Source organism: Mytilus trossulus, chromosome 2 (genome assembly GCF_036588685.1).
Source record: "Mytilus trossulus isolate FHL-02 chromosome 2, PNRI_Mtr1.1.1.hap1, whole genome shotgun sequence".
Lineage (NCBI taxonomy): Eukaryota > Metazoa > Mollusca > Bivalvia > Mytilida > Mytilidae > Mytilus > Mytilus trossulus.
This window is the reverse complement of record NC_086374.1, coordinates 53,823,806-53,850,536: the sequence shown is the minus strand read 5'-3', so window position 1 is coordinate 53,850,536 and position 26,731 is coordinate 53,823,806. Positions and strand designations below refer to the sequence as shown.

At 31.7% G+C, this 26,731-nt stretch overlaps 1 protein-coding gene across 6 annotated transcripts in view; it reads right to left on the bottom strand.

Moving 5' to 3' along the window:
- The window catches only part of LOC134707570 (proto-oncogene vav-like), a 52,396-nt gene that overhangs the window by 24,322 nt on the left and 1,343 nt on the right, over positions 1-26,731 (bottom strand). For 3 of the 6 annotated variants that reach the window (XM_063567457.1, XM_063567458.1, XM_063567462.1), the window contains exons 2-16: positions 26,594-26,710; positions 26,173-26,234; positions 21,220-21,315; positions 18,839-18,947; positions 16,889-16,990; positions 11,684-11,752; positions 10,739-10,939; positions 9,291-9,386; positions 8,995-9,066; positions 8,224-8,297; positions 7,806-7,824; positions 5,806-5,897; positions 5,485-5,530; positions 3,748-3,768; positions 555-647 (exon numbers count right to left, since the gene is read on the bottom strand). In XM_063567457.1, coding sequence (XP_063423527.1) covers positions 555-647; positions 3,748-3,768; positions 5,485-5,530; positions 5,806-5,897; positions 7,806-7,824; positions 8,224-8,297; positions 8,995-9,066; positions 9,291-9,386; positions 10,739-10,939; positions 11,684-11,752; positions 16,889-16,990; positions 18,839-18,947; positions 21,220-21,315; positions 26,173-26,234; positions 26,594-26,710 — 1,269 coding nt within the window. Of the gene's footprint in view, positions 1-554; positions 648-3,747; positions 3,769-5,108; positions 5,124-5,484; positions 5,531-5,805; positions 5,898-7,805; positions 7,825-8,223; positions 8,298-8,994; positions 9,067-9,290; positions 9,387-10,738; positions 10,940-11,683; positions 11,753-16,888; positions 16,991-18,838; positions 18,948-20,339; positions 20,434-21,219; positions 21,316-26,172; positions 26,235-26,593; positions 26,711-26,731 lie in introns of all 6 variants that reach the window. The other 3 variants (XM_063567460.1, XM_063567459.1, XM_063567461.1) reach the window with 3 other exon arrangements.

The following is a 26,731-nucleotide window of genomic DNA, read 5'->3' as shown; positions in this document are numbered from 1 at the left end:
AAAATTGAAAACATGGACATTTTTATACCTAAGAAAATATATGTTTGGATTTTTTTATATCAGACGTCTGCTTTACAATATAAGTAGACTATGTAGCAATAGACTTTTTACTAGTAATTTGTATCCACACAGACACATTTTACCAGGACTTATTTATTGCTTACCCTTTGAAACTCATGCATAGATTTCATGTAGACCATTAATTTACAACCATCTTGAATTGTCAGTAGCATTATTTATTATTATTATTATTTCTACTTTTATTTCCATTTTGACCTGCCTTTCCACACTATTGAAATATCATGTGTATTTTACCTGCCTTTCTACAGTATTGAAAAAATCATGTGTATTTTTACCTGCCTTTCCACACTATTAAAATATCAATTTTTACCTGCCTTTCTACAGTATTGAAAAATTCATGTGTATTTTTAACTGCCTTTCTACACTATCAAAATATATGTATTTTTACCAATCTTTCTATACTATTATAATATCATGTGTATTTAAGCCTGCCTTCAACCTATTGAAATATCATGTAAAATGACAGTACTTACATTTCCTTTTTTCTGCCCTTCTTTAATAGATGGCATATCTTCTACTCTAAAGGCTGCTAATATAATGGCTTCTTTAAAATTATATGTTTCACCCTACAACAACAAAAAACAAAACTATGCCAATAAACTATATAAAACTGATCAGCAAAAATAATAGTCAGTAAAATACAGAAAAAGTGCAAAATATTATAATCCTTGAGTTGATACATTAATTTCTAGAAAATCAATTTCTTATTTACCATATAAGGGGGAAATGGATTTGAATAGCTATCATTAAAATGTGATTTCATTGGTAAACTTTTTAAAGAAGTGTATGCCAACTTAAATTAAAACTTAATATACTATTAAATATTCATACAAGTGATTTTTTTTGTGAGTGCAATCTAAAGTGAGTTGAATATATAACAAAACTCTTGGTCCAAACAATAAAATTTTATGATTTTCACACTGAATTGACTAACAAATTGATTTTTATAACTAATACTTTTTGCCCCTAGTATACAAAGTTATATATTTTAAGACACAAATGAGGGTAATTTCAATTTTGCATGAGACCATATTTCCCTCCAGTGCAAAAGGGTTGTATATATTTTAATATATAGCGTATACAACTTCCTTGGCAGTTTATAGATATTTTATTCTATCAATATGTTATATGATCTTGTACAGTTGATTCTTTGTTATCCAAACCTTAATAAAGGCTTCATTTTCAAAATTAAGTTGGTACTATGGAAATAACAAAATAAGAACACTGCAAAATATGAATACCTTTTAAATTAGTTAACATTATATATAAACAGTTGATATACATATAAATTTACAATATTTTTTTTCTTTCTGAAAATCAGTAACTGGCCTAGCATAATAAATGCATACTTCTAAGTGTTGTATTTAAATAATGTGCCAGTAAACAGGCATCTGTTTAAAACATACCACTGCATAAACTGAAATGAAGCAACCAGAGTGTGAAGGGGAAAATAAAACTGTGTAGACATATAAAGCAAACATTGAGCCTCTATGCAAACAACAAAGAGAAAAGTGGGTCATCTGTATAATAAAATAGGTTACTGTGGATTCATTTATTTCATGGGTACCAATTTTGATCAATTGAGGAAAAATTGTATACTCATTGATATTTGATTTTCAGGGATTTGTCAAAGTATCCACAAAAGTCCAGAATTTTTTTAACTTTGTTAAACATATAAATTTGTGGTTTAACCTGTACCCAAGAAATCAACAAATAATAACAAATCCACAGCGTATTCCTGTAAAATATGGTAACCTCATTACTTTCTTCAAATTCTAATTTTGTCTAACTTCTTTTCAAAGCAGTTTACTTGAATTATAGGACTTTATAGCAAAGCTATAATATTGCTTCTGAAAAATATTATGTTTTAACTCATTTCATGTTATGTCTTGCTTTAAAATAATGATTTTGTATTTGTAAAACGTGCATTTCTTCTGCAAATCTATAAACCTAAATGTAATCTAGCTAAAGATGCATCAATTTCTAAATAATTAATACTAAATAATAAAAAATAAAAAAAATGTTGAACACAGACTCTTGACTTTTTATTGGTATTTCATATTTAAAAAAAACCCCAGACACACAATATATTTTTAATAAATGAAACTTAGTGATAAGGTTCTTAATACCACAGAGAATTAATACTATGCATAAATTTATAAAACTAAATTTCACAATCCTTTTTTAAAAAGAAATCTCAATTTAATAATTTTATTGACTAAGACAAAGAATTAGGGATAGTATATAACCCAAAGCCCTGAAGGAGAAAGCTACATATAGGACATTCAATACATCTAACACCTCATACATATATGTCCCTAACAACTGTATTATCGTCCTTAGTCCAGCAAGTACGGCTGACCAATGTATTAAGTCAGAGCATACTGTAAGATTGACAAGCTTTTTAGAAAAGCATTAGACTTGCTACAAGAATCTTTCTATATGTCATTTGATTTATTTCTATTTAACTGCTATAAGAGACGCATATTGTATCAACACCTTTTATTGATAACTATAGAAGAAAGGGACTTGCTAGGTCTATCACTTAACTTATCCCTGATGTGAATTCTTACATCAGATGTCAATCCCTGATGTCAATTCTTTCATTAGAGGTCAATCCCCAATATCAATTATTACATCAGAGGTCAACCCCTGATATCAATTCTTACATAAGAGGTTAATCCCTGATGTCAATTCTTACATTAGAGGTCAATCCCTGATATCAATTCTTACATTAGAGGTCATTTTCATTTAACAATAATAATATGTTTTCTCTCTTATAGCTATTGCATTGGAATAATGAACATGTAGAAAGACTGTGTACCAAGCCTAAAAGCAGCATTGAATGATCATTTTTGGTACTTTAATATAAAAAAGAAGATGTGGTATGATTGCCAATGAGACAACTATCCACAAAAGACCAAAATGACACAAACATTAACAACTTAATATGAGTACATCTATCATTATAAATAATCTTTATCATTGATCTTTTGCAAGGCTCTATTTGTGCAAATATTGGTATCAAATAATAGGCAGCATAATGTAATTTGCCTATTTGGACTTCAATAGTTCAGGAAATGTGTTTTCTTCTTCCTCATGCTTTATGAAATTTGTAATTTCACAATATGCTCTTGTCCACATTTTAGTCAAAACACAGAAACAAAAAAACCCAACATAAATGTGAAGTATGAGAAAAATAAATATTCTCTAGTGTGCTTGCAATGAATAATATATGTAATGCCTTTAAAAATGGGCAATATTTGTGATGAATCTGCAGTGTTCTCTCTGCTCCAGTGACAATTAGATAATAATAGAAAGAGAAAACTTAATAATTAACTATATAATCAGAAAAGAAAACTTTTTCTTAGGCAATATATTTATAAATATTACATTCCTATGACAAGAAAACAGAAAAGTTGAAGTTGGATTTCAGAAATCAAATCATATTTTAGGCCTGATGTTCTAAGAAAGAAAATAATGTATATATTTCTCTTGTCTGAATAATCAACGTTCTGGTCATTGTTATGAATGCAGTGACCAGTTTAACCAAATCAAATGCAAGAATGAAGTAACATAAAATGAAATGCACAAATGGAAGATATGAGGAATACAAATAAGCTTTTACAACGCAGTGTCCAACATTCCTTTGTTTATGTGTCTTACCGAGAAAAACTTATCCACTGTCTATGATGCAAAAAAGAAACATGAATTAATGATATGATTGGTGATAAATATGATCACATGATGAAATGCTGCCTTCTAAGTGGTCAATAAAATGAGTACATGAATATCTTTCTATAAACCAACTGATTTTTTTAACAATTTTCTGTTATTTTTTATTGATCCACTCAGAATTACAATTGAAATCAGTTGGTTTACAGAACACATTCAGATTCTGCCACACTACTGAAACACTTCTAAAAGACATATAAAAGTTAATAATGAGTTGTGTGATGATACTGGTACATGTATAAAGAAAAATATTACAATAGTAAATAGTGCTATAAGACTATACCAATGAATACACTCAAATAAACTAGTCTTAATATATATTTGCAGAAACTACTATCAAGATACACTCCAAAAGAAACTACTCTCAAGAATCAAATAATCTACTCTTAATATATAGACTTTCTATTATTAGAATATGGAAAGTTCCACCTATTGATGAAAGGGGAAGTGAATTGTGAAATCACAGCAAATTTTCAAAGTGAAACTAACAGTGCCCTTATGTTAAAGATATACAAATCTTAACCAATCTTTGATTTGAAACATCCAATGGAAATGTAATGACTTAAAATCTATTTAAACTTTAGATCAATCAAAGTTAACAACATCCCTCCCTACCAAAAAAAAAAAAAACAATCGCAAAGGCATAGAAAAATAATCAACTTTTTTGTATTCAAATGACATCTTTTTTTATATAAGAAATATAGCTGCTGGAAAAATAATACCAAAAAGGATAAAATGGCATTGAAAATTTTGGAATTTTGTTAATTTTATTTCAAGGATAGACAAAAAAGCATTAGAGCTGTCAGAATGGGATTGTGTTTTATTCTGAAGCAGAAAATAAGTTCATAATTTAAAAGGCCACTAACTTCCCAATGGATGTGTATGTTAAGATTTAGCCTACAACTATTCCATTCCAAACAAAGAGGTATGGAGTAAAATTCAAAAAACATGTAGTTAGAAGGAAAAATTATTGCTAATGCTTCAACCAAAAATTTGTTCATGACTTGACCTTAATCTTAAAAACTTATATTTTCCTAAATAAGTGATGGTCTTCCATATACATAACTAAAAATGTCTAAATCTAAATTGACAAACAATTTCTTCATAATTTCTAATTACTAGACAACTACATTTGACATTGAATTTTCCTCTTCAACAAAAACATTTTGAATCAGAATATATTTGGATCACAACAAATTTTTTTAATTCTTTTTCAAAATAGATTGTTCTTGTTTTCACCCCTATTTGCTCAGAATGGAATAGCCCATTTGAGAACTTTTGCAAACATATACCTGATGATGCTGAAGCTGGATATAAAAACATCGGTATAACTTAAGTGTACATTTTTTTGCATAAATTGCTATAAAATAGTGTAGCACACAAATTACGACACAACAAATGCTGCAGAAGAACGATATTAAAACACAATACAAATCATCAATGTGCTTAAAATCAAACAGTTCCTAAATATTTTTCAGCTAAATAATGAGTTTTTCTTAAAAAATGACAACATTTGTAACAACAATATTACAAATACTAGCAGGAGCTAAATTTGTAAACAAATTAATAACAGGTAAAACTACCAAGATCATGAAAATCTATGGTTGGTTTACAACATTCAGTAAAAGATAACTCTGAAATTACTACAATTTATAAAATAATACATACCCGCGATTTACACATTAACATAACTTTGTCAAACAAGAAAATGTATCTGAAAAATAAAGGATATATATCTAAACTAAAGAACAAATTTATAAAGGCATGTACAGTATCGCTTATCTTTTCAAGGCAACCAAAATAAATTATACAGATATACAATAGAACAATTAGTTGCTGAATGTGATTGTGAATGAGAAAAAAACCTAATATTTTTCAGATTACTGTAAAGAAATCAGTTTATTCTAGCAGCTTAGTCTTAAGACACAAATCTGTAATTTAATTTTATAATTGTTTGGCATTGTATATTCTACTTTCTAAGATACAAACCTGACTCTAGTTTTATTATCTACATGATTTTTAACTTTCAGTTCGCCGTCTTTCTGTAACCTCCCATAATCCTTTAATGTGGTGTTGGGAGGCTGAAAAATAAATACAGTAATATAAGTAATGCCTGTGGTAGTTAAAGTAACAAATATCATAAACAAATGATCTATACTACTTTGTTCTGAAAGAAAAGTGCAGTATTCTATTGACTTATTAATTGCAATGAGTGCAGATAACATAAACAATACCAATTTCACTGCACCAGATGCACATGTCTCAGTGATGATAGAGACCAAAATATTTGTAAATCCAAAACTAACTACAAATGCTTTAGAGCTGGCTAGCCCAAAATAAACTCTTAACAGAGCTTTAAAGAAAAGAAAAGAAAACGAATAAGAAAACCTAATATACAAAATTATTTTTCTTTTAAGAGTGGTGAAAACTTGATGATGGTTTCTGAGAAAAATATGAGAAAATTTCATGGGACAGACAAAGCAATACATGTAATAAATGCATGCAATAATTTCTGAATTGACAGTAAATGATCTATTATCAAATCTGTTTGTTATTCTCTCAATTAGGTAGCATGACCAATTTGAATCTCAACAAACATATTTGGATACAGACCTCCCGCTGGGGTTCAAAACCAACCCCTTTTCATCTATTCATATCTACATATTTTTCCTGCATTTCACATGACATGCAATCTATATGTGACATCTTAATTAGATGTTCACCACATGGGATAATTAAGATAAACTAGATATCATTGAGATGGAAGCCATCTCTGTGGGCCCCGCTGTCAATAACGTTGGGTAAATAAATATAGTGTGAATCAAAATTGTAAGCGATGGACAGACCAACAGACAGACAGACCTTTGACCTAGGAAATTGTACATACATCATGACACACCCTCTGGTGTTGGTTAAAATTGATGTCAAGTATAATATTTGAAATCAAAACGGTTCCCAAGACATAGAGTGGACACAATCTTCAACTCAGGACACAGGGTTGTCAACTAAAACCAAAGTTTTTTTTACCTTGACCTTTGACCTAGAAAGTTGTACATACATCATGACACGCCCTCTGTTGGTGGTTAAAATGGATGTCAAGTATAAACTTTGAAATCATAAAGGTTATCCAGATATGGAGCAGACACGATCTTTACCACAGGACACAGAGTTGTCAACTGAAACCAAAGTTTTTGACCTTGACCTTTGACCTAGGCAGTTGTACATACATCATGACACATCCTCTGGTGTTGGTTAAAATGGATGTCAAGTATAAACTTTGAAATCATAAGGGTTCTCAAGATATAGAGCGGACATGATCATCACCACAGGACACAGGGTTGTCAACTGAAACCAAAGTTTTTGACCTTGACCTTTGACCTAGGAAGTTGTACATACATCATGACACACCCTCTGGTGTTGGTTAAAATGGATGTCAAGTATAAACTTTGAAATCATAAGGGTTCTCAAGATATAGAGCGGACATGATCATCACCACAGGACACAGGGTTGTCAACTGAAACCAAAGTTTTTTTACCTTGACCTTTGACCTAGAAAGTTGTACATCATGACACGCCCTCTGGTGGTGGTTAATAAACATGTAAAGTATAAAATATGAAATCATAATGGTTTTCTAGATATGGAGCGGACACAAAGTTGTTACGGACGGACGGACCGACAGACTGATCACTATAGGGCGACCCAACTTTTAGTCGGGGCCCTAATTACACACAAAGTTTACAGAGATCTTTGCAGAAGATGCACATTGGTGACCCATTGACAAATAAAATTGCAACCCATTGTTATATACCATCATTGAACCCATTGCTAGGTTCCAAAAAAAAATAACCTATACCAGTCTCACATCTGTGTATACCTTTATTTAGACAATCATATTCTTTTCTTCAATTTTTGAAGACCTTGAGCATGTTTTTCTATTACATTCATAAATAAAAGTAGTTATAGATTTTTACTGCTTTTAAAATTCTTACCATTTGAAGATCACCAATACTGAAATAGAAATGAACTCTTTTTAACATATTTTTTAACATATATTTCTAGTAAAAATCATAACTTTTTAAAAATCTTTTTGAATACAAATTGTGTGGGTAATTTGGGATGCTTTAAAATAATTAGTAAACCACAATGGTTTTGGGATGCTTTAAAATAATAAGAAAAAAACTACAATAAACTATCCATTTTTTACACATAATAACCTTAATACATAAAGTTCCCTTTAACAAAATGAACGATGGACAATGCATGATTACTTGATACTTGATGCCATTATTTTGTACTGTAGGGTTTTTAATTTCCATTTACCTTGTTCTGAAGACAAAGATCTAATCAGCAAAAGTGTTGTTTTCGATTTAGCAGTTTTGTTTTAGTTTAAGCCATTAATTAACTAACCTGTTTTGAATTTCTTGTATTAATTGTAATGTTTCGTTGTCACGTTTCACCTCATTAACATATAAGGAGAGATCCTAAAATAAACAAGTTAAAATAAGAAAGTGAAAAGGATTATAAATAATTGGTGGTTATTACATGTTTAGGGTATTAAAGAATGTCAATCTACAACTTTTTCCTAGACTATACAATCATGACAATACAATTCTAAAAAAAATATTTTGAAAATTTTTACAATTATTCATTTCTTTCGCATGAAATGTCTAAAAACAACTATTCTGAAAAAAAAATGTCTTCTAACTGAAATGTCTTACAGACACTGAGCTAGACCTTTTTTTTTTAAAATGATTTGATATAAATTTAAACACTTCTTGAAAAAGTTGCCATTTAAAAGAAATACTGTTGCCTTTTTTTTTTTTTTTTTTATCAGGGACAACTTCGAAATGAAGTAGGAAATCCGATTATGACAACAATGAGACCCATCAATGAATTCTAAAGAGAATTTAAAGCAAATCAAGTCCTGGGCCATATCACCTCCCCCCCCCCCCCCCCCCCAAAAAAAAAAATAGAAGAAAATTTAGATACTATTATGTTTATGCACAAATATTCTGCTGACTATATAGTATGGGGTTTAATCCTTGTTGAAGGCTGTACAATGGCCTATCATTGCTTAATACCACTTCATTTCAACTCTGGTGGATAGCTGACTCATTGGAAATAATATCACATCTCCTAATTTTGAAAATGATATATTACAAAAAATGAACGTTTTACCATCATTGCTTCTAAAGCTCTTTCTAGTCGTTCCTTCTCTTCTGAACCTTTATCTGTATTTTTTATTAGTTCCTGTAACATAAAAATGTTAATTAAAAAAAAACCAATTTATTTATATACAAAGGATGATCTTATATGATGTCGACTATTATATACAGCCATTTTTTTTGACAATTCTTATTGGAAAAGTAGTTGAAGATTTGTAAAATTCTAAATGTTAGTTATAAGATATACTATTAAGTCCATTTTTTAGGGCTGAGTTAATAACACTGAACATTTTTTTTTTTAAAACTTACCCGTAATAATAGATGATATTTGAGGACTCTCTGCATTGGTACATGTAGGAGATCACGTAATCTAAACTTCCCTTCATTTGCTCTTTTTTCACAAGCCTGAAAAATAAAATGAAAATAATCACATAATTACATAAAGAGAAATGGTTCATGTAGACAAATCTTACTTAATACTGTAACGATTCTTTCCAAGACTTTTCATGCTTAACATTATTGCTATAAAAGGAACGTTTTATGAACCACATGCTACACTGCTAATAAACATCTGTTATCACATAGCAAATCCTGAGTCATCAACACTCTTCTTGTTGTATTGTTAAAACAGAATAAGATGCTAAAAATGTTAGCAGTTGATTAACAGTTTATACATCCAATGGTTTCATTGGCAGATTGTATGTATATTTTATTATTACCCCACCTGGGTAATACAACAACCCTGGGCAGATTGTATGTATATTTTCATTATTACCCCACCTGGGTAATACGACAACCCTGGGCAGATTGTATGTATATTTTATTATTACCCCACCTGGGTAATACAACAACCCTGGGCAGATTGTATGTATATTTTCATTATTACCCACCTGGGTAATACTACAACCCTGGGCAGATTGTATGTATATTTTCATTATTACCCCACCTGGGTAATACGACAACCCTGGGCAGATTGTATGTATATTTTTATTATTACCCCACCTGGGTAATACGACAACCCTGGGCAGATTGTATGTATATTTTCATTATTACCCCACCTGGGTAATACAACAACCCTGGGTAGATTGTATGTATATTTTTATTATTACCCCACCTGGGTAATACTACAACCCTGGGCAGATTGTATGTATATTTTTATTATTACCCCACCTGGGTAATACTTGGACAACCCTGGGCAGATTGTATGTATATTTTTATTATTACGCCACCTGGGTAATACTTGGACAAACCTGGGCAGATTGTATGTATATTTTTATTATTACCCCACCTGGGTAATACTACAACCCTGGGCAGATTGTATGTATATTTTTATTATTACCCCACCTGGGTAATACGACAACCCTGGGCAGATTGTATGTATATTTTTATTATTACCCCACCTGGGTAATACTTGGACAACCTTGGGCAGATTGTATGTATATTTTTATTATTACCCCACCTGGGTAATACTTGGACAAACCTGGGCAGATTGTACATATATTTTTACAATTGGTTCTCTCGTTGTATTATAAACAAAGAATAAGATGCTTGAATTCTATGTTTATTAACAAGTAATATATCCAAATGTTTTATTGGTAAATTTTGTGTATATTTTTACAATTGGTTCTCTCATTATATTGTTAACAAAGAATAAGATGCTTGAAATGCTAACAGTTTTCCTATCTTGTTAAATCATTGCACATTGTAAACAAAGATTTTTACATACAGCAATCCATGCAGGGGAGGGACAGACTTACCTCTATTTGTTGTCGTATTGAGTCTGATCGTTTTAACACATCATCAATTCTTTCTTGTGCCTTTGGTAAATTAGAACAATAATCACCATATACTAAGAGTTTTGTTTTGTATTTACAAAAAACGTCCTCCAACCTCGGTTTACCAAGTAATATAGCATTTTGTATCTCTTTTTGAAACACTTCATGAACTCGTAATAATTTCTGAAAAAGATCAATGTATAGTTAAATATTAAATATGATAACGAAAGCATGTCTGAAATACTTTAGTATTTACAACATAAAACAGCAAAACTGACCATTTTTAATCTAGCCTTATTAATATTTTTTTTCTCGTAATGAGTTATAGGAATAGCATCTTTATCCAAAAACTAATTCACTGATTAACCATTGTTACTGCACAGTCATTTACATAAATAAATACAACATATATATATTCTTAATTGTTATTATTGTACTAGAACATTTCAGATCAAATAATATGCTGCTCAAGATGATAAAATCCAAATAGTTATGATTGTGTCATTGGTGAAACATTTGATTGATAGATTTTTGTTGTTTTAATGTCACTTTCAAGATTTCTGTTATTTAATTGCAGCCATATTTTTTGGTTGGAGGAAGCCAGAGTGCCCTGAGAGAACAGCGACCTTGGACAGGAAAACTGACAATCCTGATTAATTATGATTAAAATCAAATGCATCTGCCATGTGAGAGGCTCAAACTCCTAAAGCTTGTGGTACCAATGAGATGGTGGCAGTTGTGTATCATGCATTGTGTTAAGGTATAAATACATTAAACTTTTTGTGTTCTGTTTTTTTATCAAGTCAAAGTATATTCTTCCTTTTTTATTATGAGGATAAGGAAGTAACATACTTTGAAATAAGTCCAGTCTTTTACTATTCCTCAATTACATGTACAACAGGGTATTCAGTAGATAGTAATTCTTACCTCTATATGGTTAAATATAATATTTCTGTCATCAGGTGGTATCACATCTTTTAAAGGCTTGATAAAATGCTGAAATGAAACAATTTAACATGAAGATACAACTTGGAATTTCAAATAAAACAAAAAAACATTTGGAAGAAGTAAGCATGCAAGTGTCATATCATGGTTGTAAAGATATTTAATCAGCAAACAGTCAGGTTACATCTTTCTAAAAATAACCAGATGCTCTGCAGGGCGTAGCTTTATACGACCGCAGAGGTTGAACCCTGAACGGTTGGGGCAAGTATGGACACAACATTCAAGCTGGATTCCGCTCTAAATTTGGATTGTGATTAAATAGTTGACACAGCATAGGTTTCTGACACAGAATGAATGTATTCAAATGAACTTAAAATTTTTGTTTTCTCTTAGAGCAATTCACTATGCTGTTGAATATTAATCCTCTCAAATAAATGTTTGAAGAAATTTTCTTTTTATTTATGAAATTTCAAATGAGAAAAATTGAACCCAATTTTTTATTCACATCCCCCTTTCCCTTATTCCAAAACTAATTTCAATTAAAATATTCTAATGGAGTTTGCAACAATTACTACTCATTTAAATACATCATTAAATATTAAGATGTAAAAAAACTGCTTGTTATCACTGAATGGTAAAGATTATTTAAATTTATCAGTTGGTAGTAAAAAGTGAATATACATTGTATATTGTATATAACAAAGATGTAAGTTGATTCTGGACAAAGAAAGATAACTCCAATTAAAAAAAATTCTTGCAGATATTTCTTGCTTACTATACTGGACAAAGAAAGATAACTATTAATTAAAAAAAAATTTGCTATTTCATAATATTGTGAAATTAGATATTTCTTGCCATTGCACAATACTGTGCAATTGAAAAGACTTGCTATTGCACAATACTTAATATAATAATTTTAGATCCTGATTTGGACCAACTTGAAAACTGGGCCCATAATCAAAAATCTAAGTACATGTTTAGATTCAGCATATCAAAGAGGCCCAAGAATTTAATTTTTGTTAAAATCAAACTTAGTTTAATTTTGGACCCTTTGCACCTCAATTTAAACCAATTTTAAAACTGGACCAAAAATTAAGAATCTACATACACAGTTAGATTTGGCATATCAAAGAACCCCATTTATTCAATTTTTGATGAAATCAAACAATGTTTAATTTTGGACCTCGATTTGGGCCAACTTGAAAACTGGGCCAATAATCAAAAATCTAAGTACATTTTTAGATTCAGCATATCAAAGAACCCCAAGGTTTCAATTTTTGTTAAAATCAAACTAAGTTTAATTTTGGACCCTTTGGACCTTAATGTAGACCAATTTGAAAACGGGACCAAAAATTAAGAATCTACATACACAGTTAGATTCGGCATATTAAAGAACCCCAATTATTCAATTTTGATGAAATCAAACAAAGTTTAATTTTGGACCCTTTTGGCCCCTTTTTCCTTAACTGTTGGGACCAAAACTCCCAAAATCAATACCAACCTTCCTTTTATAGTCATAAACCTTGTGTTTAAATTTCATAGATTTCTATTTACTTATACTAACACTATGGTGCGAAAACCAAGAAAAATGCTTATTTGGGTCCCTTTTTGGCCCCTAATTCCTAAACTGTAGGGACCGAAACTCCCAAAATCAATACCAACCTTCCTTTTGTGGTCATAAACATTGTGTTTAAATTTAATTGATTTCTATTTACTTTAACTAAAGTTATTGTGCGAAAACCAAGAATAATGCTTATTTGGGCCCTTTTTTGGCCCCTAATTCCTAACTGTTGAAACCAAAACTCCCAAAAATCAATCCCAACCTTTCTTTTGTGGTCATAAACCTTGTGTCAAAATTTCATAGATTTCTATTAACTAAAACTAAAGTTATAGTGCGAAAACCAAGAAAATGCTTATTTGGCCCTTTTTGGCCCCTAATTCCTAAAATGTTGGGACTAAAACTCCCAAAATCAATACCAGCCTTCCTTTTATGGTCATAAACCTTGTGTTAAAATTTCATAGATTTCTATTCACTTTTACTAAAGTTAGAGTGCGAAAACTAAAAGTATTCGGACGACGACGACGACGCCAACGTGATAGCAATATACGACGAAATTTTTTTCAAAATTTGCGGTCGTATAAAAATGGAGGGGGTGAATCTTAATCAAATTAGGGAAGATTATAGTTTTACATCAGTGACAACAATCTATATTCACTTTCCTAGGAACATTGTTAGTTTATGTCATTCATTGTCAACATAGTTTGAAGTTTTTCCTGGATCTTTTTTTAATTGCCATTTGAACCAGATTGGGATATCTCTTCAACAGATATCACTCAGACACAAAAGGATGCACAAAATGGTGCAACAAAAACAAGTTGAATTGTGATATCCCTACTGATACTCAGGAATCTGATGGGAGTGGATTAAAAATGCATTACATTCACTTTCATTTTTGTTGTTGTTGAAAAAGAATATATTAGCTAAGAATTCCTGTTTGTTTCATTTTATTTTTTGCAATATTCTTCCTGTTGTGTGATTATTTCACCTCTAATTCAAAACCATAACAATCTAACATAACTGTTGGTGTTTTAAAGTGTCTTTCTATGTTATGATGTTGCATTCAGGTTACGGTGAAGGTTGGCGCCTGTTGAGGCATTTTGACCTGCTGCTTTTGTTTGCACCGGTCCTAAGTCATGAGCCTGTTGTTTGGTGGTTGCTGAAGAGCAAACACCAGTCAGATCTAAATAATATGTAGTGCTGTCTTTCTGAGTGATTATAAAGAGACCAACACCCACAGTATATTTAAAGGGACCATGAAAAGATATCTACAACATTCAAAGAAATACCTTGTAACAGACAAATGAACACAATACTGTCTATACTTATAAAGGTATCACAAAAAATATTTTAGAAATTAACTGGTTTCAGATTCTCGGCTTTGTGTCATTTACCTCATACCATATATGCATCAACCACAACAACTACATTGAAATATAAACAACTGTAATCTCTATAGTAATCAAGCTTATTATGTCTTGAACAGACTTGGACAAAACTATAGAGAACAATTCCTGTCCATTTAACCTTGACAACACAACCAAGCCTAACTGCGCTTACTATATTGCCAAGGCAACAATGGATGAGTTGTCATGATGTCAAACAAAGATGGCTGTCATGAGATATAAAACCTTTTACTTCTTCATCACTAACCAGAGTTAAAAATTTTAAACACATCACAGTGCACAAAACTTATTTCAATTTTCTTTAACCTTATATCATCAGGAACATTAAATAGAGACTGAATGTAAGGAAAAAGTAATTGAATAAAAACTTTTGCACCACTTCTTTGTATGGATTTTTTCCTTGTTCAAGTCTCGAATGAACTATGATTGATTGAATTTTGGTGTTTTAAAGCATTTTCAGCCCTGTTGGCTATTTTGTGGTGGCAGAATGCTGTAGTACCCAGAGAGAACCACCAACCTTCAGCAGGCTATTATGTGGTGGCAGAAAGCTGTAGTACCCAGAGAGAACCACCAACCTCCAGCAGGCTATTCTGTGGTGGCAGAAAGCTGTAGTACCCAGGGAGAAACACCAACCTTCAGCAGGCTTTTCTGTGGTGGTAGAAAGCTGTAGTACCCAGAGAGAACCACCAACCTCCAGCAGGCTATTCTGTGGTGGCAGAAAGCTGTAGTACCCAGAGAGAACCACCAACCTCCAGCAGGCTATTATGTGGTGGCAGACAGCTGTAGTACCCAGAGAGAACCACCAACCTCCAGCAGGCTATTCTGTGGTGGCAGAAAGCTGTAGTACCCAGGGAGAACCACCAACCTTCAGCAGGCTATTTTGTGGTGGCAGAAAGCTGTAGTATCCAGAGAGAACCACCAACCTCCAGCAGGCTATTTTGTGGTGGCAGAAATCTGTAGTACTCAGAGAGAACCACCAACCTTCAGCAGGCTATTCTGTGGTGGCAGAAAGCTGTAGTACCCAGGGAGAACCACCAACCTTCAGCAGGCTATTTTGTGGTGGCAGAAAGCTGTAGTATCCAGAGAGAACCACCAACCTCCAGCAGGCTATTTTGTGGTGGCAGAAATCTGTATTACTCAGAGAGAACCACCAACCTTCAGCAGGCTATTCTGTGGTGGCAGAAAGCTGTAGTACCCAGGGAGAACCACCAACCTTCAGCAGGCTATTTTGTGGTGGCAGAAAGCTGTAGTATCCAGAGAGAACCACCAACCTTTAGCAGGCTATTTTGTGGTGGCAGAAAGCTGTAGTACCCAGGGAGAAACACCAACCTTCAGCAGGCTTTTCTGTGGTGGTAGAAAGCTGTAGTACCCAGAGAGAACCACCAACCTCCAGCAGGCTATTCTGTGGTGGCAGAAAGCTGTAGTATCCAGAGAGAACCACCAACCTCCAGCAGGCTATTCTGTGGTGGCAGAAAGCTGTAGTATCCAGAGAGAACCACCAACCTTCAGCAGGCTATTCTGTGGTGGCAGAAAGCTGTAATAACCAGGGAGAACCACCAACCTTCAGCAGGCTATTTTGTGGTGGCAGAAGGCTGTAGTACCCAGAGAGAACCACCAACCTTCAGCAGGCTATTTTGTGGTGGCAGAAAGCTGTAGTACCCAGAGAGAACCACCAACCTTCAGCAGGCTATTCTGTGGTGGCAGAAAGCTGTAGTATCCAAAGAGAACCACCAACCTTCAGCAGGCTATTCTGTGGTGGCAGAAAGCTGTAGTATCCAGAGAGAACCACCAACCTTCAGCAGGCTATTCTGTGGTGGCAGAAATCTGTAGTACTCAGAGAGAACCACCAACCTCCAGCAGGCTATTTTATGGTGGCAGGAGGCTGTAGTACCCAGAGAGAACCACCAACCTCAAGCAGGCTATTTAGTGGTGGCAGAAAGCTGTAGTACCCAGAGAGAACCACCAACCTTCAGCAGGCTATTTTGTGGTGGCAGAAAGCTGTAGAACCCAGAGAGAACCACTTACCTTCAGCAAGCTATTCTAGTCAATGAAGGTTAGAGTCAAAGTCAACTGCCACTGGCTGAGGCTAGAACTCATGACCTCAGGGGTGACAGCCGGCTAATGGTACAGAAGTTAAACAAATTATACCACCCGGCCAACAAGACCAAAGAATAAACAAGATCCGACCCGTTTCTATCAGTATTACATAAATCAAACATTTACCTGGTACATCATGCGTAGTGCATCAACGTAATTCTTTTCTGTGTCATATAATTCTTTGATGCAGAAATCTCTTTTTGTGGTTGGAGGAGGCAACTCTGAAACCTGAAGCAAATCAATATTACAATTGAGGAATATCCAAATTCAGTTTTTCACTTATATCATTTTTACTTTGTGTGCCTTATTACATTGTCAATGATTCAATAACTTAAGAAATCATCTTTTTATTACTAATATTAAACTGTATACAGTTTACTAAATAAAATCTAACAACATTCTTTTTTTAATTTATTCAAATATAAAGCGGTTTTATGTACGACTTATTTGACTTTGTTTTGCAGGTTACATTTGAAATTAGCTATATGTATAATTTGACCAATAAAAATAATGAACAACTTTATATGAAATGTCATAAATACACAAAATAAATTTAATTGGAACTCATACTATTTTTGCTGTGCCATATTCTTCTAGCAGTAAAAATTATGACATTAGCAAATAAGACTAGAATTAACAGGCATTAAACTAAAATAAACTAATTATACTTAAGTTAATAACTAGCTGCATCTGTTTGAATTAACATTATGCAAGTCCACATTTACTTGTATATATAGATATGTGTAAGAGGATTGATTTTGAAACAATATAAAAGATGAATTTTGGTCTGTTTAGTAGGGTACAGTTACAGACTTTCCATAGAGCATTGTTCAACCAAAAATAAGTTGCTATTCACTTGCATACAATCGATTTCTACACTGGCATATCTAGAAATTTCATTTCAGTGGGGGCACACTGACTGCCTAAGAGGTGTCCTGCTCCAGTCAAGCTTCAGTGATTCCCTATATAAGCAACCAAATGTTTTCCAAACCCAGGCCCCCTCTACCTAAATCCGCCTCTGTTCTACCTCACGCAGCTCAAATGTTATACTGTGAAAGTACTTTTATTCGTGGGGTATCAATTTTCGTGGATGACTTTATCCACGAATTTAAGTGTCCAACGAAATAAAACAACCATTGTCCAAATCAAGACATGGAAAGATAACCATGTAGCTTTGACTACTGTTATGATTTAGACAATATGTTGAATAACGTCAAATATTTTACAATTCAAGATACATTTATAGCATTTGTGTATGTTACTTTTTTCTTTAGGTGACATGTTTATAGCCTAATTAACAATTAAAAACTTAGCAATTTCCTTCAATCCAGACTAAGTGTAACTGTCGGTTCTAAAGGTTTCAATTTTTCATTTTTTTTTCTTTCTAGAAAACTTAAATCCACGAATTCAAAAACCCACGAACCTGTAAATATTGCTGAAACAACGAAAATTGATACCCCCGAATTAAAGTACTTTCACAGTATTACCATAAGGATGCAGAATTCATCTCATTTAAATCTTTTGGTTTATAGTTACATAACCAAGGAATAAAATTCTGGTTCTAAGCTTTTAGGTCTTATTCTCTTTAATCGATGTCTAGATTAATCAAGGTTAAATCTGTATCTATAATTTTAATTGGCTGAAAACTATTTAAAGCCATTCCTATATCATAATTTATTTTAGTACAAAAAACAACAAAAGAGGAATTATCTAAATGTGGAATAAATTGAATTCTGTAAATCCTTAAATTCTTATCAATTTTCCAGACTTCAAAGTTATTCCAAATTCAAATAATTCTTTGTAGCAGCTTTGACTTTTATCGGTGACAATTTTAAACAATGCATAGCAAAACAAACACTAAGTATTACTCTTTAACCTGTAGATGTAGCATAAAATGGGATTATACAAATTGAATGCTTCTTTTTTAGAATTTAAAAAGGTTTTGAAAGTGTTGATCATGCACATAATTTTAAATGTGTTTCAGTCAACACTTATATAACCTAATAAAATTATGAAAAGAAGCATTCAATTCTTTAACAATTTGCGATTTTTTAAAACTGCTTGATCAGTGCTTACTCTAGATTCTCTGTGCTTTTTTCTAGAACAAAGATCTTCATAAATTTCTTCATCGTCCTCTTGATAAACTTTATCATATATTTCTTCATTGTCATCCAAATCATTTTCACTATATAATAATAAAACAAAAAAACATGCTTCAACTAAAGGACAAATTACAACATACAAATAAATGACAACATAAAGATACTGATAATGTGTGCACAACACAAGGGAGACAATTATGTCCTTGCTAAGGGGAGATAATATCTGTCTGGGTTAAAACAAACACACATGGGCAACTTTCTGTTTGCATATGTATGGCATGAAATATGGCATAGTTTTTCTCAATACATATCAAGTCACTTAAAACTTTTAACTTTAATTTGACATTCTAAATTCTAAAGTTTATTTGCAGTTCTTAAGACTTATTAAGTTAAAATATTTCAGAAATCATTAACTTAGATCTTGTCATCTTCACTTTTGTTCGAAAAACTCTGAACAGTAGGTTTTGGGAAAAAATATGCTATATCAAATACATTGCTTTGCTAATTTGCTATAAAATGCTGCTAGTTTGTGTTTTATTTTCTCTTCTTTAGGATATAACAGACATAAATCATCTCCCAAATCTTCTAGTCATATTTTCTTTCTCATTTATATTAATTTTTTTTTCAAACATAATACTAAAATCTGTCCATATACATCAAAACAGCATGCTCTGTAAGAAAAACTATTAAATGCAAACTGAAACTTAAAATAAACTTCATATCACATAAACTTAAAATTTCATTTTCATCACACAAAAAAAATATTAACCTCAGCTATTCAGGTTCTGCTTGACAAAAATCTTTACAGCCATAGTTAAATGTGGTAAAATAGTCCCCCATCCTTTTTATAAAAAAAGAAAGGGGAGGGGCTTTATGTACAATTTTATTAATAGAATGTAGAAAAGCAAACATGTTAATCTAAATATTGGGGTCCATGTCCTCTCATAGTAAAATTCATAGGACACAAAAAATCTAACAAAACCTGAACAACTGTTGAATGTCTCTTTAGAGCTTATCTTTGAAAATGGTTCAAAAACTCAAAGCAATTTAAACACCCAAATGTGTGCACTTGTTAACTAACTTTTCTCTCAGCTGATTTGTTCAATTTGTATCTTACATATTTCTTTTGCAATAAATATGGCTTATGTGAAGCCTCTTGGTTCAGGTTACTTTGAATTAACCAAAGTTCTGTCAACAAAATTTTGGTTTCAACACCTGATACTTCAGCAGCTCTTCTTGAAATTAGATAGAATTAACCATCTCTTAAAATTTGGTTAGGAATTAATTTCACACAAATATCACATGGTAAACATAAAGAACATTTCCTCCCATTACAAAAGAGAAACTCTAAAGATACAAACTGAATAAAACTAGATAAAACTACAATAATAAATCTGTCTTTTTGGGTACAATTAAATCCATGCTTTCAACAACATCTATCATCTGCAGTCACATGACTATCACATGACCAATACCTGTGAAGAATGTTTAACAGAACAGATTTCTACATATATTTTTTCCTCCTGATCCCCCGTTTGGAATTCTGCTTCATCTGGCATGTCATGATCCCTGTAACAGGCACATATTTATTTAACTCTCAATAGAGAAAAACATTTCAACTCACCCTTTTTACCTAGACTTTAATTCAATATGATTGTTAAGTTAAGTTGCAGTCACTCTATAACTTGCACTCAAATGGAGATACTCAATGCAGTTATAATGTAATTTTTTGTACAGATGCTTCAACTAACCCATCAAATGTCAATTTAAACCCAAAACTGAATCAAGTAATAAATTTGAAAAAATTACAGGTCATTTTTAAAATTTAAGGTGAAGAAAATGTATGAACTAACTTTCATATACCAGGCCTTTATCTGTTTATACCTGGTACTATATTCAGACCTATACTTAACACATCATTCATGTATGAAATGTAGGACAAAGTGACTGATTTTTTAATGCATCTTGATGTGTAACTTGAAAAAAAAAAAACAACATATAAACATAAAATCAATAGAACAATTGCTTTATTCTTTTTCTATCTCTGTAGACTGAGGAACGTAGGCTTAAAAGGGCTAAATTAGGATTTAGACATCATTGAAACTGCATTTAGAAATTATTTTGTAATTGCATCATTGAAATATCAAAGGATGAACTTTGTGAAGCTGAATGAAACAACATCTTGTTGCTTGCAGAAGCAAAGGATGAAAATGTCAGTCAATGAATATATATCATGTATATAAAGGCTGAATCTTAAGCTTGTTATAAATATATTTGTTATGATATCTTCTTTCAAATTGTAATTTTATTGAAATAAAGTCACCAAAAATGATGTAAAAACACTTCTAAACTTACATTGCCATTTCTGGCAGATGGCCATAAATATCATCATCGTCATCTGGAACTCTTCTTGTTGACTGTCTGTGACTGGGAGCATCTGTTGGAAAACCACTACAAAAAGCGAAGAATAATTTGACTGAACAATCGTTCCATAAATTTGTGCTGCTAAAATTAAGATTTTTTTTTCTTTCAAAAAATTCACAATCTATTAACAGTGCCTTCAAATCAATAAGTACGGTAATTTGATAGAAACAAATATTAATAAAAAAAACAAGAGTGCACATGCTAAAATGTCTAACCTGCTTCACCCTTCATCATTAAGTTTTTGTTAAAAGTTTATAGTACGAAGATTTTTACACATTGCACATAAAAATTAAACACAGAAACAAGGGAAACACCAGGAAAAACACATTTTTTTACTGATCCGAAATAATTCATTTACAGATAAGCTAATTGCCAGGTCTTATAAGTCTATTTTAGTTGTCTTTTTTACTAGTAGTATAACCGTCTGCGGACTTCTGAGGTGCTTAGGTCATCTCAATGGATAATTAGATGGATTCTTTTATAAAGTATGCCCTACATGCTGATACATTATAGCAAGCCAATGCATTGATAATTGTTTCTTTATAATATATACAAGCTTTAAGACTTTGGGTCAAATCTGTGAGCATGAATGAACCATGATAAAAGTATGAGGTCAGATAAAACCTGCCAGATAGACATATTCACCTAAAAAATAATTCCACACACCCTGTCCACTAACCTACATGTACTAGTGCTTATAGTACCCAATCATACCACAAAAATTAAGCAATCACTAAAAAAAACATGAAAATGAGGAAAAGGTCAGATGAAACCTGTCAGTCAGAGTCAGACATGTAGTGATATACACTTTTCAATCATTGCATACACCAAATGACGTATTGCTGATAGTATGTGAGATAAAGATTTGACCAAGAAAACTCAACTTTGATCACTAAACACTGAATTAAGTCTGGCTCATTTCAACATTTCTAACAGACATATTTCCCTTTCAAGGATCTCATATACCAAAAATTTTAATGACCATAAATGTACAAGTTTTGAACCTTCGAGATTGTGTACATTTAATGTTGATCATATTTGACAGCGAGATCATAATAATTGCTAAATATTTGAGTTTCACATATAAAATATAATTTTTAATAAATGTGCAGGTTCGTTTGGAGTCAGTTAATCATGTTAATTGTTAATTAAAAGTTCAAAGGTGATTTGTGTGATAAATTAGAGTCCGTCATTGTGCAGTAGTAAAAGTTCATCACAAAATATTCAAAGCAAAACTTTTTTTGTGGATGTAAAACTGAAAGTGTTTACTTTAGTTTCAAAAAAGAGTAACCATAAGGAAAAAATATATATTTATATCCAATAGTCATTTCTGAATATGTACATGTACATACCCAATTAATTGTATGATAAAATGACACTGTATTTAAATGGTAACTCAGTAGGTCATATCTTTCACTTAACATCTGAACAAGTACAGTATAGGGAGTATGTCTATGATGTAACTAGTATTTACATAAGCTAGACTGCACCACTACTTTTAAATGTGTTTATAACAAAAATTCAATAAAATCATCAAAGGATAGGTCTACTGTCTACCTGTAAATATGCATTTTTGAAATTCTTGGAGATAAAACAAAAATTCCTGGTAATTAATATCTTTCACTAAAAATAGATTGGCAGTATGAAGGAAAATACGAAATTGTTAATCAACAACTTAAAGACCTTGTTTGAACTTTACAGGAACTAAATTATACAGGAAATTAACAACTACAGCAATCTATTTTAAGTCTCCTTTGAGATAATTTGAAGACAACCTATAATATTGAATGGGTAATAAACTTTGGCAGACTGTTAAGCATAGGATGAACAGCTGGTGAACTTTTTAAAAGAACTCTTTAAAAAAAAGCTGACACACTGAAAAAGCTTACATGTACATTTATCTAAGAATATGCAGGCATATAGAGCATGGAATTAAGATTCAAATAAAAAAGAAGATGCGGTATGATTGCAAATGAGACAACTGTTCACACAGTTAAGTTTATATGACATCTGATACTCCCAAAATGAACATGTATTGAGAGATTAATATTTATTTATTGAGTTCAAAATACATGTATGTTTGGAGAGATTCTTGGTCAAATAAACTATTTGAAAGACTTTAATTATTATTAAAGCATTGTTTAATAAAACTTTACACTTCTTGTAGGTTTTCTTAACACTAAATATTTTAGACTAGAAAAGGTCAGAATTCATTTACAACGGCTGCTTTTATTAAGCATTTATGAGTGGGTCTAGTAAATCTCTCCCTAAACATTTAATCTAGCATTCTAGCAGATAAAAATAAATAAATTTAAACAGATTTTTTTTATAGAGCAGCTCACTTTGACAATGACATTTACAAATATATAAAAAACAAGAATGTGTCCATAGTACACGGATGCCCCACTCGCATTATCATTTTCTATGTTCAGTGGACCGTGAAATTGGGATAAAAAAGATCTAATTTGGTATTTTAATAATCTTAACCTAAGGAACATGTGTACTAATTTTCAAGTTGATTGGACTTTAACTAAATCAAAAACTACCTTGACAAAAAACTTTAACCTGAAACTAACACTATCATTTTCTATGTTCATTGGACTGTTAAATTTTGGGTCAAAAGTCTAATTTGGCAATTAAATTAGAAAGATCATATCATAGGGAACATATGTACTAAGTTTGAAGTTAATTAGACTTCAACTTCATCAAAAACTACCTTGACCAAAAACTTTAACCTGAAACTTGCACTATCATTTTTGTATGTTCAGTGGACCGTGAAATTGGGGTCAAAAAACTTATTTGGCAATTAAATTAGAAAGATCATATCATAGGGAAAATGTGTACTAAGTTTGAAGTTGATTGGACTTCAACTTCATCAAAAACTACCTTGACCAAAAACTTTAACCTGAAACTTGCACTATCATTTTCTATGTTCAGTGGACCGTGAAATTGGGGTCAAAAGTCTAATTAGGCAATTAAATTAGAAAGATCATATCATAGGGAACATGTGTACTAAGTTTGAAGTTGATTGGACTTCAACTTCATCAAAAACTACCTTGACCAAAAACTTTAACCTGAACGAACGAACAGACGGAAAGACAGACGGAAGGACGGACGGAAGGACGGACGCACAGACCAGATAACATAATGCCCCTCTACTATCTTAGGTGGGGCATAATAATAACACTACTAACAACCTGTTACTATTTAATATATATGCCATTCCAATTAACTGTCATTAATTTTAATTCTAGCTCTATCAGTTTCTTACAGAAAATTATAAATGATAATGGCTTTAACACACAATGTTACTAGCAGTCAGTACAGCAAACATGCATGTAACACTTAGTTTAAATGGGGCATAGGTTTCATCACAGTGTGAAATCTGTAATCATAATCAACATGTTAAACATGAACTAGTATAATACAAATAACAGATGGTTTTTATCTGCTTAGTGCATAACGAGTACAGCTTATACAGAAACAAAAAACAGAAAGGATATGCATAATAAAGGAGTACAGCTTATATGTACAGAAACCAAAAAACTGAAAGGATATGCCTAGAAAAACACTTAGGAACTGACAGATCATTGATGATGGGGATTATTTTTTGTAATAAATTGATTTTAAAAATTAAAATAAAAAGGATAGTGTAAGTAAAATATTGTTTGTTTCTATTCGAAATTAGTTGAAGTTGAAATAAAGAGGACTCAAAACTTTTTTTTAGTAAAAACACATTTCAATAAAAAAAAAAGCTAGGGGGGAGGGGAAATCTGTGTGTTTATAAATGTGGCTGAATGATCATGCAGACTGCAGCAAACATAAACTGTGAACACCACTGTGTCTTTTAAAACCAAGAAATAAGTAAATAATTAAGGAATGTGTCCACTGGACACATATGACGCCCCTGCTTGCATATTAAGTTATAAAGGGACATTACACAAGAACTTTAAAAGTGATGCTTCCCAAATTCATACTTAATCTGAGCTTTGGGTGATAATATTCAAGTGTATAAGTTTCGTAACATTTGAGGCAAACTTTAGTTGAAATATGAAAACAAAAAGTTCAGTAATTTTCAATTTGTAAAGAGGCATAACTTTAGCATAGTAAAAATGATGCAACCAATATTCAAACTTAATCTGTACTGTGTGCATGTGGTAATAAGCATTGTGTATGAGTTTCATAACACTTGGTAAAGGGAAACTAAAAACAGAGAAAGGAAACCAATTCTGGGACGTACAGATGTACGCACTTAAATTAAGCATTAAGGATATTTTTTAGCAACAAAGTTAAAAACAAAGATCAATTTGCTTTAATTCTATGAATACAAAAGCTTGATGTTTTCACTATTTTTCGATGTTCAATAAGTTATTTCAAGGACTGTTTGGCTTGCTTTCGAGGGAATACATGGTTCATATTATTTCATTTGTACACAGAGTTGTCACTCAACAGCATTAATAACTGTTGCAAGAGACAAAATAGGAAAAACAAAAAGAATAGTTAGTATATATTTGTTTAGGGGCCAGCTGAAGGACGCCTCCGGGAGCTGGAATTTATCACTACATTGAAGACCTTCTGCTGTTGTTTTTTCTATGGTCGGGTTGTTGTCTCTTTTACACATTCCCCATTTCCATTCTCAATTTTATTTGGAATTTGGAATAGACTGTATACTTGTACAATGTATTAAATTGTGATTTACTTCAGTCATATCAGATAATTTTTCAGTTAACCAGAGAATGCTTACATGAATAACACAAAAGAAATCATAAAACTATTGAAAGTTGAGTTTTTGAGAAACATAAAAAGTTATATATACATGTATATTAGTATGTAAGCATGTCTTCTCAAATTAAAAACATGTATATATATAAAGAAGTTACTTACAGTACTTTTGAACTCCTCTGTGCAATATCTGTCTTTGACAACTTTGATAGTGTGTGCAAAACCTAAAATCAAAGAAAGGTTTTTTAAATGAACACAACTCCAAACATTTGGCTAATGTTTATAAGAATGGAACGGCAACAGTGACTAGTAATTGAACCCAATGCATAACCAGCTTAACATGTTATATAGTTTGTCCAAAATATTCTGGTCTAAGCAGTAAAAAATCTCTTATAAACATTTTCAGTTTCAATAATATATAGTTATCTTAAATGCCATGTGTGTAGTGTAGATATGGTAGATGTACGTACATATAAATTCTGGTTGATACAAGTAAAAATGACCAAAAAAATGACAAAAGCAGTACATGTCTATTATTAGATATAACATGTATGGAAAAAAAGACAAGAAAATAAATACAAACCTTTCTGAAATCTTTCACATCAAACAAATCTGGTGGATCAAATAAATCCTGGTCCCTCAATCCAAATGAATTCTTACATGTTGCAAGGAATGTACGAATATTCTTTAGGCATAAAAACTAAAAAATAAAATATGTTGC